Source organism: Myxine glutinosa, chromosome 1 (genome assembly GCF_964187855.1).
Source record: "Myxine glutinosa chromosome 1, kmMyxGlut1.1, whole genome shotgun sequence".
Taxonomy (NCBI): Eukaryota; Metazoa; Chordata; class Myxini; order Myxiniformes; family Myxinidae; genus Myxine; species Myxine glutinosa.
Genome location: NC_136261.1, coordinates 203,982,148 through 203,998,974, shown reverse-complemented (window position 1 = coordinate 203,998,974; position 16,827 = coordinate 203,982,148). Strand labels below are relative to the sequence as shown.

The window sequence follows — 16,827 nt, the reverse complement described above, 5'->3', positions numbered from 1 at the left end:
CACGCTGCTGTGGCTGCAGTTTCGGTGGCTCGATCTGCAGCTCAACTCTGGACTTCTCTCACAGTTTCGGTAAAAGCTCATCTCCCTTCTGCCGCTTGTGAAACGCCCTGCCGTGGGTTATATAGGCCCCACCCCTCAACCTTCGCGAACCTCCTCGATGTTTCTTTCCACACCCTCTCCAAGTCCAACCCCTTGTTCGTGGTTGGTTGAGTGGGGCTGACTCACTCCTCCCCTCTATGACGATGTGGGGACCCGCCTTTCTTCCCCAACCCTGCCTCGTGGTCAATGGCGGATGAAGAGAAAACCGCCCAAAATGCAGTTGGCAATGCGAATGGCAATTGACGAAAAGGGGGAATGGAAGTTTTGGGAGTGGGAATGAAGGGAATCTATCTCTTTCACTGGTGCAATGGAGTATTTCAATTAATGGGAGACACAGCCTTACCCTAAAACACATAATAAGATATAACTGTTGAACAGGGGTATTCTATGATTAGCTGTGGTGTGGATGCTTTATGGACTAATTATGGGACGCCCTTTGACCTTTACACAGCTCCGGAGGCAGGAGGCGCAGAATAACAATAATAATAATAATAAAGCACACAATCAAAAAAAATACAGTCCTCATATCCGCAACAATATATATATAATTATATACATATATATATATATATATATATATATATATATATATATATATATACACACAGAACAGGATTTTCATCCTATTATCACGATTTTTCTCGCATTGTGGTTTGCTTTGTGGCTTGGGGATGCCATGTTCGTTTTGGGCAAAGGCGTCAGATGCATCGTTTTGCTTGTGAGGTGTAAATAAGACGGATTATAGATAGCGAAAGCGAGCCGAGGGATGGAAACCAAACGACAAATTTTATTTGTGTTTGGTGATCGAGTTTCTTCCTTCTCTCATGCAGAACTGGGGCATGCAAGTTCATCTCACTGAGGCTGCATATGTGCACACAAGGAACTACTGTGTAGGAGAAGCCCATTCGGCCAATCATGCCTGCGCTACACCAACTGCAGTATTATCATCACACATCCACATATAAGCTACCTACCTTCCATCCTCACAAGCCAATATTCCCAATACCCCTCTAACTCCAAGCCAATCCTATCCAAAATCCCATTTAAACTTATCCACCCCCTCCACTGCCACTCCTTTTCCTGGAAGACCATTCCACGCATCAACAACTCTCCAGAGATCCCTGCATTAAAACTGCCCCAACTCGTTGTATACGCTCAGGCTGTGCCCCCTTTGTCCTAGCAATGTCCACTCTGCTGAAAAAAAAAAACTAAAAAAAAACTCCACTGCACATATCTTTTCCACACACTTAATTATCTTAAACATCTCAATCAGATCCCCATGAAATCGCCTCCTTTCTAATGTATAAAGTCCTGTCTCTTTCAACCGTTCCTCATTGCTTAGTCCAGCTAACCCTGAATCAACCGAGTAACCCTACACTGACCTCTCTTTATGGCAGCTGTATCTTTCTTCAAATATGATGTCCAAGACTGTACCCAATAATCGAGATGGGGCCTCTAAATTCCCGCAGTGTTAAAATGACCTCTTGATGAATAATTTACTCCCCGACGAATACAAGCTAAGACTGGGTCGTTTTAACTATAGCTATCTGCCACTGCTCTGTATGCTTACCTCCCGTATAAATTACCAACCACAGATCTCCCATGTCCAAGGTTGTCCACTGCATCATTTAATCTCCATTTTCATTATACCGACTAATCCCCAGCACCTTACATTTCTATATGATAAACTGCATCTGCCAATCCTTTACCCAATATATTCATTCGTTCGTATGCAGCACAAGGCTGCAGGGGAGCATCATTGGATAAAAACACAGCGATGCTGCTGATGCAATGCCCTCTGCTGGTTCGGGCAGGAATTTGGAATTTGTTCATGGTGCTAGCGATAGCACATTGACTTTGCAAAAGACATCGTGTGATCTTTAACATCCACCAATCAATGCTGGCAGACAGGAAACTAGTTTAACATCCACCCGAGGATGAGACACACACACACACACACACACACACACACACACACACACACACACACACACACACACACACACACACACACACACACACACACGACAGCTCAAAGTTGGGTCAGGATTCAAACACAGGCTCGACAGCAACAGAGGTGAGCCTCTATGCCATCCCTTCAGCCCATCCAATCGATGAAATTATCTAGACCTTCCTGAATCTGATCACCGCCCCCTCTGCTATATGCCTTACATCCAACCTTGGTGTCATTTGAAACTTCAGAAAGCAGACCCAACACCACTGTCCAAATCATTGATGTAAATTATGAATAATAATGGTAATCCCTGAGGTACCAGTACCACTACTACGACATTCTCCCAGCATGACATCCTCCCATACACAGCCACACTTTACTTCTTCACTAAGCCAGTTTCCAATTCAGTTACTGTCGTGGCCAAAAATATTGGCACCCTTGCATTTTTAGCCGCGTCGCAGACGCTGCTCATAGAGTGCCCTCTGCTGTTGTTGTTGTTCTTCTTCTTCTTGTTCTTGCAGAGAAGACAAAACCTCAAAGCTCCACCCATTCTGGGAACCATAGCTCCACCCATTCTGGGAGAGCCTTCATATAAACAAATATCCACCATTTTATTAACTCGCATAGCTTTGAGGCCTGTTTTGTAGGCCCGTGGTCTCTTCCTCTCTCACACAGTTTTATTTGAAATCAAATTCGATATATCATTTCATTTTTCACAGTCGCTAACATAGTTTTAGACTCGGTTGAAAAAAAACTGGAAGAAAATCCGATGAAAGTTGCCCTTTATAGAACGAAATGAATTCTCAAAGGCCTGTAACTTCAAGTCCATTGAGATATATATATATATTTTAAATCGCGGCATGGTCAGTCATACACCGCCCGAAATAACAGACGGGAAAATGCCGAGATATATTAAAAATTCGTCCATTTGATGACAATCGTCACGATGAAATATTTAATTTATACGTCGTCACAATAATGTGGAGAAAGGAGCATAGCTTCGTTCACGTGTCGCCACACACGGGAAATTGCCGAGATATATATTTTTAAAATCGCGGCATGGTCAGTCATACACCGCCTGAAATAACAGACGGGAAAATGCCGAGATATATTAAAAATTCGTCGCCACACACGGGAAATTGCTGAGATATATTTTCACTTTGCACAAAAATAACATCAAGTAATCGAATCAATAGGAATGTCCTGTGCCTATAACATCGACGTTATAGGCACAGCTGCATCTAGGCATTGTGTAACATCGACGCGGCTTTTGTTTTAATTAAAACTTTTTGGACTTGTTTTTCAAATAATGCACCATTTCTTCCAAAAAATTGTTGAAATAAAAATATATTTTGGTATCCACAAATGTATTTCTTTGGTTTGCAGTCGAACAAAACAAAAAAAGCTGAAAAAAAAAATACGAAATCTTAGCTCATTCCACACAGAAATCATAAAATGGCCCGGACAATATTATTGGAATCTCTCACAAGTTGTTAGAAATAATTAGATTTTCAAGCAGGTGATTCTCTTTTACTTTGGAATTGAACTCACCTGTGGTGAGATGCAGGTGCCTGCAACATAAAAATCACTCACTCAACCAGTTTGAATGAAGAAAAGGAGTCATTCTGCTGTTTTGTGTCACTGTGTGTACCGCAATGAGCATGGAGAAAAGAAAGAAAACCAGAGAAATATCTGAGGAGATCAGACACAAGATTGTAGCCAAGCATGGACAATCTCAAGGCTACAAGTCCATCTCCAGAGACCTTGATGTTCCTGTGTCAACCGTACACAATGTTATCAGGAAGTTTAAGGCCATGGCACTGTAGCCAACTTCCCTGGACATGGCCGCAAGAGAAAACTTGATCGAAGAATGCAGCAAAGGATTGTGCGAATGGTGGAGAAAACACCTTGATCAATTGCCAAACAGATTCAAGCTGACATTCAGACACAAGGTACGACAGTTTCAACTCGAACCATCTATTTCCAACTCGATGAAAGGGGGTTATATGGTAGGAGACCCAGGAGGACCCCACTGATGAGAGAGACAGACATAAGAAAGCCCGACTGGAGTTTGCCAAACACACCTGAACAAGACAAAATCCTTCTGGGAGAATGTCCTGTGGACAGATGACCAAATTAAAGCTTTTTTTTTGTTGTTGAAGCACATCATTTCTATGTTTACAGAAAACAAAATGAAGCATTCAAAGAGAAGAACACCTTCCCCACAGTCAAACATGAAGGAGGCTCAGTGATGTTTTGTGGTTGCTGTGCTGCCTCTGGCACTGGGTGCCTTGAATGTGTGCATAGTATCATGAAATCAGGAGATTACCAAGACATTTTGGAGCGCAATGTTCAAGCTGGGTCTCCGTCAAAGGTCATGGGTCTTGCAGCAGGACAATGACCCCAAACGCACTTCAAAAAGCACCCAGGAATGGTTCAAGACAAAACTCTGGACTGTTCTGAAGTGGCCAGCAATGAGTCCAGATCTAAATCCCATTGAACACCTGTGGGGAGATCTGAAAACAGCAGTTGGGAGAAGACACCCTTCAAATCTGGGAGAACTGGAGCAGTTTGCACAAGAAGAGTGGGCCAAACTGCCAGAGAGGTGTCGGAAGCTCATTCATGGCTATAGGAAGCGCTTGACTGCAGTTATTTTGTCCAAAGTCTGTGATACCAAATATTAAGTCTCGGTGTCAATAATTTTGTCAATGCCATTTCTTTTTATTTTCTGATTTAAAAGGATATATTAAGTTCTGAATCAAAAACAAAAGTTCTGTAATATTAAGTGAAATAAAGAATTGTGGAGACCAAATACTTTTGTCAATTTCAACTTATTTTTTAAAGAAAATTGAGTTATTTGAAAAAAAAAGTCCAAGGGTGCCAATATCTTTGGCCTCGGCTGTTGCTACCCGACGAGGTACACCACAAGCCGTAATCTTGACCAACAACCTCCTATGTGGTACCTGCTCAAAAGCCTTCTGAAAGTCAAGATACAAATACATCCACTACACTTCCCTCATCCATCCAAACAAACCACTTCATAGAACTCTAAATTGTTCAACGCGATCTCCTATGTTGCAAGGTCCTGAAGACCAATCAGGATTTGGTTCAATGGACAAACGGGCCCACGAGTCATTCAAATGTTTCCCTATCCATTCCTTAATCAATGTCTCCAACACCTACCTTTCCCACCACTGAAGGCAAAGAAGCAAGGGGGAGTTTGTAAGAATGAGAAGAAGGCATCCAAATCTGGAGGTGAACTTGGCTGCAAGTGTGCTGCAATGCACGTTATGGAAAGCCAAAATAATCCGTTTTGCAAAATGCTGATGCCATCAGACTTACACTTTCATAGCACACATCACCCTCTTCGTAGTATGATCGTTGTCGACATGTCTTCTCCAGCCACCTCATTCCAATACCATCGCAATTATCTGCCAGTTGTGTACCCCCTTACCACCCTCCCAACCACTATGTACCGTATTCTACAGCGAGGTGTTGACTTGATTGAAGAGACTCAATTGCAGGGCTCTTCTTCCACCCCCTCCCATCCCCCAATTGTTCTTTCCTGCCACGGTAAAGTCCAGCCCATTCTTTCCCGCCATGGTATGTCAGTCCATTCACTCCCACCATGGTACAGGCCAGTCCATTCTTTCCCGCCACGGTAAAGGTCATTCCATTATTTCCCGCCATGGTAAAGGTCAGTCCATTCTTTCCGGCCATGGTAAAGGTGTCCATTCTCTCCCTCAACAGTCAAGGTCAGTCCATTCTTTCTCGCCACGGTAAAGGTGTCCATTCATTCCCACCACGGTAAAGGTCAGTCCATTCTTTCATGCCATGGCAAGTCACTCAATTCTTTATTGCCATGGTAACCATCATTCTTATGACAAAGTTATTTCAAGAAGCAGAATATTTGAAATCATCATGCTTTACATCCCTTTGAAAAAGTAAAGAACTCAACAGACCTACCTGCATCAGCATCAATAATATATATTTAGAGAATTATGGCTTTGGTTGACTTGATGAATTTCTAAATTTCTAGATGGAATGAGTTGAAAACTCGTGGTTGTACACAAGGGGTACACCTCGTGGTGATTCACGTGGTTGTACACAATTCTAGGGGTTTAAAAAAATACATCCTTGTCGTGGAGATTCAGGGTGGTGAGATGAAGGGATGCGGGGAAGGGGGAGGAAGGGCTTCTTTTTTTTTTGGGGGGGTGGGCGGTGCTCCATGCTCAACTATCCCAGCATCGTTGTTGTAGATTTATCCTTTTATTAGTTCATCACAGGATTGTTGTTGCTGTTGCCATATGTCCCTCCCATCCTATAAAATGTCATTCCACCCCATCACCATCACCCATCCTTGATGGGAATTTCCACTGGTACAAACAATTTCATCATAAAATATGTTCAATAAAGTACCTGCAAGCTAACAAATGACAATATCGAGTCACAATATTTACACAGCAAACACAGAAAAAAGCCTAGATGTAACTGTATGATGTCAGACCTACATCAATCACTGTTAATATATAATGTGTAGAAAACAAAACATTGTACAACTGTTTTTGAAAGATTTCTACACTTGCTTGGAAACCATGCTTAATGTGCAAACAGTGACATTCGCTCACTCTGACAATTAGTAGTACTTACCAAGTATGATACTCACGATACAAGGTCGAGGTTTAAAAAAAATGAATAAATCTGACGATTGGAAATTAAACTTTCAAAATGGCAAATCAAACAAGAGTGAAAATAACAAAAGTGCTCGTCACATGCTTTAAAAATACTTGGTGCAATTAAATTACTGCCATTACAAGCTCCCAAGCATTTATACACAGTACTTTGTTGCACCAAGACAAGGAATTTCATTTTGCAATTTTAATAATATTGTCATGATTTGGGGTGCAGCCTCACTTTTTGTAACGCTTATCAGATCTGAACTCGCTTATCTGCAACAATCCTTTGGGTAGCAACAATACCAAAGAACAACCTAATCCCAGTGGCACCATGGCCTTATGATCAGATATATTTAGCATGAAAAATCTCAATCCATGGAATAGTGTGAAAACAGAGTGAAAAGACAAAATACTGACCGTGGCGGTACACAAAGCATGAAAAATGCACAGAGAGGGAGAGAGAGACAGAGAGGGAGAGAGAGACAGAGAGGGAGAGAGAGACAGAGAGGGAGAGAGAGACAGAGAGGGAGAGAGAGACAGAGAGGGAGAGAGAGACAGAGAGGGAGAGAGAGACAGAGAGGGAGAGAGAGACAGAGAGGGAGAGAGAGACAGAGAGGGAGAGAGAGACAGAGAGGGAGAGAGAGACAGAGAGGGAGAGAGAGACAGAGAGGGAGAGAGAGACAGAGAGGGAGAGAGAGACAGAGAGGGAGAGAGAGAGAGACAGAGAGGGAGAGAGAGACAGAGAGGGAGAGAGAGAGAGACAGAGAGGGAGAGAGAGACAGAGAGGGAGAGGGAGAGAGACAGAGAGGGAGAGAGAGAGAGACAGAGAGGGAGAGAGAGACAGAGAGGGAGAGAGAGAGAGACAGAGAGGGAGAGAGAGACAGAGAGGGAGAGAGAGAGAGACAGAGAGGGAGAGAGAGACAGAGAGGGAGAGAGAGACAGAGAGGGAGAGAGAGAGAGACAGAGAGGGAGAGAGAGAGAGACAGAGAGGGAGAGAGAGACAGAGAGGGAGAGAGAGACAGAGAGGGAGAGAGAGACAGAGAGGGAGAGAGAGACAGACAGAGAGGGAGAGAGAGAGAGACAGAGAGACAGAGAGGGAGAGAGACAGAGAGGGAGAGAGAGACAGAGAGGGAGAGAGAGACAGAGAGGGAGAGAGAGACAGAGAGGGAGAGAGAGACAGAGAGGGAGAGAGAGACAGAGAGGGAGAGAGAGACAGAGAGGGAGAGAGAGACAGAGAGGGAGAGAGAGACAGAGAGGGAGAGAGAGACAGAGAGGGAGAGAGAGACAGAGAGGGAGAGAGAGACAGAGAGGGAGAGAGAGACAGAGACGGAGAGGGAGAGAGAGACAGAGAGGGAGAGAGAGACAGAGACAGAGAGGGAGAGAGAGACAGAGAGGGAGAGAGAGACATAGAGGGAGAGAGAGACATAGAGGGAGAGAGAGACAGAGAGGGAGAGAGAGACAGAGAGGGAGAGAGAGACAGAGAGGGAGAGAGAGACAGAGAGGGAGAGAGAGACAGAGAGAGGGAGAGAGACAGAGAGAGGGAGAGAGACAGAGAGGGAGAGAGAGACAGAGAGAGGGAGGGAGAGACAGAGAGGGAGAGAGACAGAGAGGGAGAGAGACAGAGAGGGAGAGAGACAGAGAGGGAGAGAGACAGAGAGGGAGAGAGACAGAGAGGGAGAGAGACAGAGAGGGAGAGAGACAGAGAGGGAGAGAGACAGAGAGGGAGAGAGACAGAGAGGGAGAGAGACAGAGAGGGAGAGAGACAGAGAGGGAGAGAGACAGAGAGGGAGAGAGACAGAGAGGGAGAGAGACAGAGAGGGAGACAGACAGACGGAGAGAGACAGAGAGGGAGAGAGACAGAGAGGGAGAGAGACAGAGAGGGAGAGAGACAGAGAGGGAGAGAGACAGAGAGGGAGAGAGACAGAGAGGGAGAGAGACAGAGAGAGAGAGAGACAGAGAGGGAGAGAGACAGAGAGGGAGAGAGACAGAGAGGGAGAGAGAGACAGAGAGGGAGAGAGAGACAGAGAGGGAGAGAGAGACAGAGAGGGAGAGAGAGACAGAGAGGGAGAGAGAGACAGAGAGGGAGAGAGAGACAGAGAGGGAGAGAGAGACAGAGAGGAGAGAGAGACAGAGAGGGAGAGAGAGACAGAGAGGGAGAGAGAGACAGAGAGGGAGAGAGAGACAGAGAGGGAGAGAGAGACAGAGAGGGAGAGAGAGACAGAGACGGAGAGGGAGAGAGAGACAGAGAGGGAGAGAGAGACAGAGACAGAGAGGGAGAGAGAGACAGAGACGGAGAGGGAGAGAGAGACAGAGAGGGAGAGAGAGACAGAGACAGAGAGGGAGAGAGAGACAGAGAGGGAGAGAGAGACAGAGAGGGAGAGAGAGACATAGAGGGAGAGAGACATAGAGGGAGAGAGAGACAGAGAGGGAGAGAGAGACAGAGAGGGAGAGAGAGACAGAGAGGGAGAGAGAGACAGAGAGGGAGAGAGAGACAGAGAGAGGGAGAGAGACAGAGAGAGGGAGAGAGACAGAGAGGGAGAGAGAGACAGAGAGAGGGAGGGAGAGACAGAGAGGGAGAGAGACAGAGAGGGAGAGAGACAGAGAGGGAGAGAGACAGAGAGGGAGAGAGACAGAGAGGGAGAGAGACAGAGAGGGAGAGAGACAGAGAGGGAGAGAGACAGAGAGGGAGAGAGACAGAGAGGGAGAGAGACAGAGAGGGAGAGAGACAGAGAGGGAGAGAGACAGAGAGGGAGAGAGACAGAGAGGGAGAGAGACAGAGAGGGAGAGAGACAGAGAGGGAGAGAGACAGAGAGGGAGAGAGACAGACGAGAGAGACAGAGAGGGAGAGAGACAGAGAGGGAGAGAGACAGAGAGGGAGAGAGACAGAGAGGGAGAGAGACAGAGAGGGAGAGAGACAGAGAGGGAGAGAGACAGAGAGGGAGAGAGACAGAGAGAGAGAGAGAGACAGAGAGGGAGAGAGACAGAGAGGGAGAGAGACAGAGAGGGAGAGAGACAGAGAGGGAGAGAGACAGAGAGGGAGAGAGACAGAGAGGGAGAGAGACAGAGAGGGAGAGAGACAGAGAGGGAGAGAGACAGAGAGGGAGAGAGACAGAGAGGGAGAGAGACAGAGAGGGAGAGAGACAGAGAGGGACAGAGAGGGAGAGAGAGACAGAGAGAGGGAGAGAGACAGAGAGAGGGAGAGAGACAGAGAGGGAGAGAGAGACAGAGAGAGAGGGAGGGAGAGACAGAGAGGGAGAGAGACAGAGAGGGAGAGAGACAGAGAGGGAGAGAGACAGAGAGGGAGAGAGACAGAGAGGGAGAGAGACAGAGAGGGAGAGAGACAGAGAGGGAGAGAGACAGAGAGGGAGAGAGACAGAGAGGGAGAGAGACAGAGAGGGAGAGAGACAGAGAGGGAGAGAGACAGAGAGGGAGAGAGACAGAGAGGGAGAGAGACAGACGGAGAGAGACAGAGAGGGAGAGAGACAGAGAGGGAGAGAGACAGAGAGGGAGAGAGACAGAGAGGGAGAGAGACAGAGAGGGAGAGAGACAGAGAGGGAGAGAGACAGAGAGGGAGAGAGACAGAGAGGGAGAGAGACAGAGAGGGAGAGAGACAGAGAGGGAGAGAGACAGAGAGGGAGAGAGACAGAGAGGGAGAGAGACAGAGAGGGAGAGAGACAGAGAGGGAGAGAGACAGAGAGGGAGAGAGACAGAGAGGGAGAGAGACAGAGAGGGAGAGAGACAGAGAGGGAGAGAGACAGACGGAGAGAGACAGAGAGGGAGAGAGACAGAGAGGGAGAGAGACAGAGAGGGAGAGAGACAGAGAGGGAGAGAGACAGAGAGGGAGAGAGACAGAGAGGGAGAGAGACAGAGAGAGAGAGAGAGACAGAGAGGGAGAGAGACAGAGAGGGAGAGAGACAGAGAGGGAGAGAGACAGAGAGGGAGAGAGACAGAGAGGGAGAGAGACAGAGAGGGAGAGAGACAGAGAGGGAGAGAGACAGAGAGGGAGAGAGACAGAGAGGGAGAGAGACAGAGAGGGAGAGAGACAGAGAGGGAGAGAGACAGAGAGGGAGAGAGACAGAGAGGGAGAGAGACAGAGAGGGAGAGAGACAGAGAGGGAGAGAGACAGAGAGGGAGAGAGACAGAGAGGGAGAGAGACAGAGAGGGAGAGAGACAGAGAGGGAGAGAGACAGAGAGGGAGAGAGACAGAGAGGGAGAGAGACAGAGAGGGAGAGAGACAGAGAGGGAGAGAGACAGACGGAGAGAGACAGAGAGGGAGAGAGACAGAGAGGGAGAGAGACAGAGAGGGAGAGAGACAGAGAGGGAGAGAGACAGAGAGGGAGAGAGACAGAGAGGGAGAGAGACAGAGAGGGAGAGAGACAGAGAGGGAGAGAGACAGAGAGAGAGAGAGAGACAGAGAGGGAGAGAGACAGAGAGGGAGAGAGACAGAGAGGGAGAGAGAGACAGAGAGGGAGAGAGAGACAGAGAGGGAGAGAGAGACAGAGAGGGAGAGAGAGACAGAGAGGAGAGAGAGACAGAGAGGGAGAGAGAGACAGAGAGGGAGAGAGAGACAGAGAGGGAGAGAGAGACAGAGAGGGAGAGAGAGACAGAGAGGGAGAGAGAGACAGAGAGGGAGAGAGAGACAGAGAGGGAGAGAGAGACAGAGAGGAGAGAGAGACAGAGACGGAGAGGGAGAGAGAGACAGAGAGGGAGAGAGAGACAGAGACAGAGAGGGAGAGAGAGACAGAGAGGGAGAGAGAGACAGAGAGGGAGAGAGAGACATAGAGGGAGAGAGAGACAGAGAGGGAGAGAGAGACAGAGAGGGAGAGAGAGACAGAGAGGGAGAGAGAGACAGAGAGGGAGAGAGAGACAGAGAGAGGGAGAGAGACAGAGAGAGGGAGAGAGACAGAGAGGGAGAGAGAGACAGAGAGAGGGAGGGAGAGACAGAGAGGGAGAGAGACAGAGAGGGAGAGAGACAGAGAGGGAGAGAGACAGAGAGGGAGAGAGACAGAGAGGGAGAGAGACAGAGAGGGAGAGAGACAGAGAGGGAGAGAGACAGAGAGGGAGAGAGACAGAGAGGGAGAGAGACAGAGAGGGAGAGAGACAGAGAGGGAGAGAGACAGAGAGGGAGAGAGACAGAGAGGGAGAGAGACAGAGAGGGAGAGAGACAGAGAGGGAGAGAGACAGAGAGGGAGAGAGACAGAGCGGAGAGAGACAGAGAGGGAGAGAGACAGAGAGGGAGAGAGACAGAGAGGGAGAGAGACAGAGAGGGAGAGAGACAGAGAGGGAGAGAGACAGAGAGAGAGAGAGACAGAGAGGGAGAGAGACAGAGAGGGAGAGAGACAGAGAGGGAGAGAGACAGAGAGGGAGAGAGACAGAGAGGGAGAGAGACAGAGAGGGAGAGAGACAGAGAGGGAGAGAGACAGAGAGGGAGAGAGACAGAGAGGGAGAGAGACAGAGAGGGAGAGAGACAGAGAGGGAGAGAGACAGAGAGGGAGAGAGACAGAGAGGGAGAGAGACAGAGAGGGAGAGAGACAGAGAGGGAGAGAGACAGAGAGGGAGAGAGACAGAGAGGGAGAGAGACAGAGAGGGAGAGAGACAGAGAGGGAGAGAGACAGAGAGGGAGAGAGACAGACGGAGAGAGACAGAGAGGGAGAGAGACAGAGAGGGAGAGAGACAGAGAGGGAGAGAGACAGAGAGGGAGAGAGACAGAGAGGGAGAGAGACAGAGAGGGAGAGAGACAGAGAGGGAGAGAGACAGAGAGGGAGAGAGACAGAGAGAGAGAGAGACAGAGAGGGAGAGAGACAGAGAGGGAGAGAGACAGAGAGGGAGAGAGACAGAGAGGGAGAGAGACAGAGAGGGAGAGAGACAGAGAGGGAGAGAGACTGAGAGGGAGAGAGACAGAGAGGGAGAGAGACAGAGAGGGAGAGAGACAGAGAGGGAGAGAGACAGAGAGGGAGAGAGACAGAGAGGGAGAGAGACAGAGAGGGAGAGAGACAGAGAGGGAGAGTGACAGAGACAGGGAGAGAGTGACAGAGACAGGGAGAGAGTGACAGAGACAGGGAGAGAGTGACAGAGACAGGGAGAGAGTGACAGAGACAGGGAGAGAGTGACAGAGACAGGGAGAGAGTGACAGAGACACAGAGACAGGGAGAGAGTGACAGAGACAGGGAGAGAGTGACAGAGACAGGGAGAGAGTGACAGAGACAGGGAGAGAGTGACAGAGACAGGGAGAGAGTGACAGAGACAGGGAGAGAGTGACAGAGACAGGGAGAGAGTGACAGAGACAGGGAGAGAGTGACAGAGACAGGGAGAGAGTGACAGAGACAGGGAGAGAGTGACAGAGACAGGGAGAGAGTGACAGAGACAGGGAGAGAGTGACAGAGACAGGGAGAGAGTGACAGAGACAGGGAGAGAGTGACAGAGACAGGGAGAGAGTGACAGAGACAGGGAGAGAGTGACAGAGACAGGGAGAGAGTGACAGAGACAGGGAGAGAGTGACAGAGACAGGGAGAGAGTGACAGAGACAGGGAGAGAGTGACAGAGACAGGGAGAGAGTGACAGAGACAGGGAGAGAGTGACAGAGAGACAGGGAGAGAGTGACAGAGAGACAGGGAGAGAGTGACAGAGAGACAGGGAGAGAGTGACAGAGAGACAGGGAGAGAGTGACAGAGAGACAGGGAGAGAGTGACAGAGAGAGAGTGACAGAGAGAGAGTGACAGAGAGAGAGTGACAGAGAGAGAGTGACAGAGAGAGAGTGACAGAGAGAGAGTGACAGAGAGAGAGTGACAGAGAGAGAGTGACAGAGAGAGAGTGACAGAGAGAGAGTGACAGAGAGAGAGTGACAGAGAGAGAGTGACAGAGAGAGAGTGACAGAGAGAGAGTGACAGAGAGAGAGTGACAGAGAGAGAGTGACAGAGAGAGAGTGACAGAGAGAGAGGAACAGAGAGAGAGTGACAGAGAGAGGGTGACAGAGAGAGAGTGACAGAGAGAGAGTGACAGAGAGAGAGTGACAGAGAGAGAGTGACAGAGAGAGAGTGACAGAGAGAGAGTGACAGAGAGAGAGTGACAGAGAGAGAGTGACAGAGAGAGAGTGACAGAGAGAGAGTGACAGAGAGAGAGTGACAGAGAGAGAGGAACAGAGAGAGAGTGACAGAGAGAGAGTGACAGAGAGAGAGTGACAGAGAGAGAGGAACAGAGAGAGAGTGACAGAGAGAGAGTGACAGAGAGAGAGTGACAGAGAGAGAGTGACAGAGAGAGAGGGACAGAGAGAGAGTGACAGAGAGAGAGTGACAGAGAGAGAGTGACAGAGAGAGAGTGACAGAGAGAGAGTGACAGAGAGAGAGTGACAGAGAGAGAGTGACAGAGAGAGAGACAGAGAAAGAAAGACAGAGACAGAGAGACAGAGACAAACAGTAATCTCCAAGTAAGAAGGTTGGGTTAAGTTAAGTTTAATGGGTATCGAAAAGATTCCTGGAAGGGATGGGAGGAAAGAGGTGAGGGATGGGTGAAACGAGATGATGCTGTACCACCTGCTTGAAGGAATGCCTTAAAATGATTTTGGTTGACCAGCATTGCTATACTTTTACACTTTTCATTGGAATTTCTCTTTGTTAATGGCAATGATGAAAAGCTATATGCCACAAAGTTGCTTCGTTATGGTTTAAAAAAAATAATAAAATAGAGTTTAAAAAAAAAATTTATTTTTATTTTTAATCTATCTCATGTCACCTGCACTCATGTACTGCTAATTTAATTATGCTATTTTACTCTCAAAATCTTTTGAAAATAAACATCCCAACCACAAAAAGGTCCTTTTCCAATGACCTTCGGCTCATGGAAGATCTTTATACTTATCAAATGCAGGACAAAAACAATGGACAAACACATGGGAGAGGGATTTCGATATGGTGAACCAGCATCACGAGCCAAGAACTCATATTATATGGCAACACTAAAAAGCCAACACTTGGTGAACAAGATGTACTTTGAGATGATGAATGAATAATTTTCAATGAAAACATGCTGCACGGAGTATTTTACTGCACAAAGAGGAAGGACACAGCTGAAGTTGGTGGGAAAGGAAAGCAAACCTATTTGAGGTGAAACAGATTTCATAAATTTCACTTTTAACATAACTTGTGCTACAATTTCCTTAAGAGTTTCACAATACTTGTTTACTGAGTGCCATAAGTTGGAGTTTTTGTTTCAACAACATAGGTCTTAAGGGAAAACCATTTCTTCGACATCTGCACATTACGTATAAACTCGCAGAAACATGTGGTAAAAATACCACGATTATAAAAAATAACTGGTTTTAACAGCTCAAAATTGGGAGGTTACATATTTCCTAAGAGCAAAGAAAAAAAATTCGGGAGTAAACGAGACAGTGGTCTATTGCTTATACATCGCCGGGTTAAATTTTCATCTGATTAAAAAGAAAGATTACAATTTTCTCTAAGGTTTGGTTTAATTTGAAGCAACTTTTACTGAATAATTTTTGTTTTACCGATTAAAATTTGTGGGAATAGCAGGCCAAAATAAATAAATTTGCATGTTTGTTAGACCGACATATCTGCAGATCAAAAGTACAGGATGGACGGACGGGCACACACACATCAAAAGTACAGGACGGACAGGCACACACACAATCAGACGGACCACACACAATCAGACGGACCACACACAATCAGACGGACCACACACAATCAGACGGACCACACACAATCAGACGGACCACACACAATCAGACGGACCACACACAATCAGACGGACCACACACAATCAGACGGACCACACACACACACACACACACACACACACACACACACACACACACACACACACACACACACACACACACACACACACACACACACACACGACGGTTTTGGAGGCAGGTGAGCCAAGGAAGAGGGAGGATGAGAGTCAGAAGGATGTGACAACAACAAACTCACCATTTAACCCCAAGTCAACAAAGGGGTAGTTCACCAGCACCAGCTTGTTGAAGTTAAACTTGTAAGTAAACCTTTTGCCTTTTGTTTTATGCAGGATGCGTTTGTTGTAGTAATACCTGGAATAAAAGAAAAGGATGTTACATTCTGTGCAAAAAGGAACTCATTTGGTATTTTTATGTCCACAGCTTGTATTCTTATTGGTTTAACATTGAAAGGACAATTGACAAGTATATGGCCATTAAAATGGCAAGGATATGCCACTGAATTTATGCAAATAATATCACCGTCACAAAATACCTCCACTTTCCAAAATGTGCAGTTATGCATCAATGATGTAGAGTCCCTGTGGAGTAGGACAGGAATTGAGAACTTGTCCCAGGTACCAGCACACAGCGGTCTAATGTTTTTATAAAGTCGTGTCGTGTTTTAAAATCCATAAGCGAATGCTGGCAAGGCGAGAAAACCAGCTGAGCATCCAATGAACAATACAATGATGCTCAATGCTGCAACACCCTGCGTGTGAAGGATCAGAATGGGTTGCAGATGGGCTGCAGATCAAATGTACACTCCTATCATAGTAGAAACTTGGGCAGTGCATATATCCTCGTACTCTGAGCATAACACGTACAAGAGGCACAGGTTCACGTTTCTTGGCCTAATTACTGTGCTTACTTTGTCAAACTTTCGCCCATGATTAAAATCTGTCACAAGATCGCCCAAAAGTCAGCATCTGTGCACATAGCTCATGATGCTAGGATCGCAGACTCAAGTCCCACACGTGCTCACTCCCATTTGTCTTATGTTCACCGTTTTGTCTTATGCAGGATGCGTTTGACAAGAGACTCCCATAAGAGACTCATACACTGGAGGGATTTTTTAAAGATGCCATTACACCACAAACACACAAGTTTTTCCTTTCCCTATCTAGTCTTTGCAAGATTAAGATGAGAGATGGGGAGGGGTGTTGTGAAGACATGCTAGGAAGAATGACCTACTTGGGCACTGCAAGAATGTTTCTCCTGTTTGTGTTCAAAACAACCACTGAAGCAGACAATCCAACAACAGCGAGCGAGACAGAACGGTTCCAGTTACACATCAAACATCCAAACAAAGTTGTTCTCAGGACATGTCAGGCACATTAAAA

General features: G+C 47.1%; 1 protein-coding gene across 3 annotated transcripts in view; it reads right to left on the bottom strand.

The window, feature by feature from the left end:
* LOC137419110 (uncharacterized) overlaps nucleotides 1–16,827 on the bottom strand; it is an 87,167-nt gene that overhangs the window by 32,185 nt on the left and 38,155 nt on the right. For all 3 annotated transcript variants that reach the window (XR_013624199.1, XM_078782703.1, XM_078782710.1), the window contains one exon: nucleotides 15,684–15,799. Coding sequence is in view for 2 of the 3 variants with exons in the window: in XM_078782703.1 (XP_078638829.1) it covers nucleotides 15,684–15,799 (116 nt within the window). In the remaining variant the exon portion in view is untranslated. The remainder of the gene's footprint in view (nucleotides 1–15,683; nucleotides 15,800–16,827) is intronic.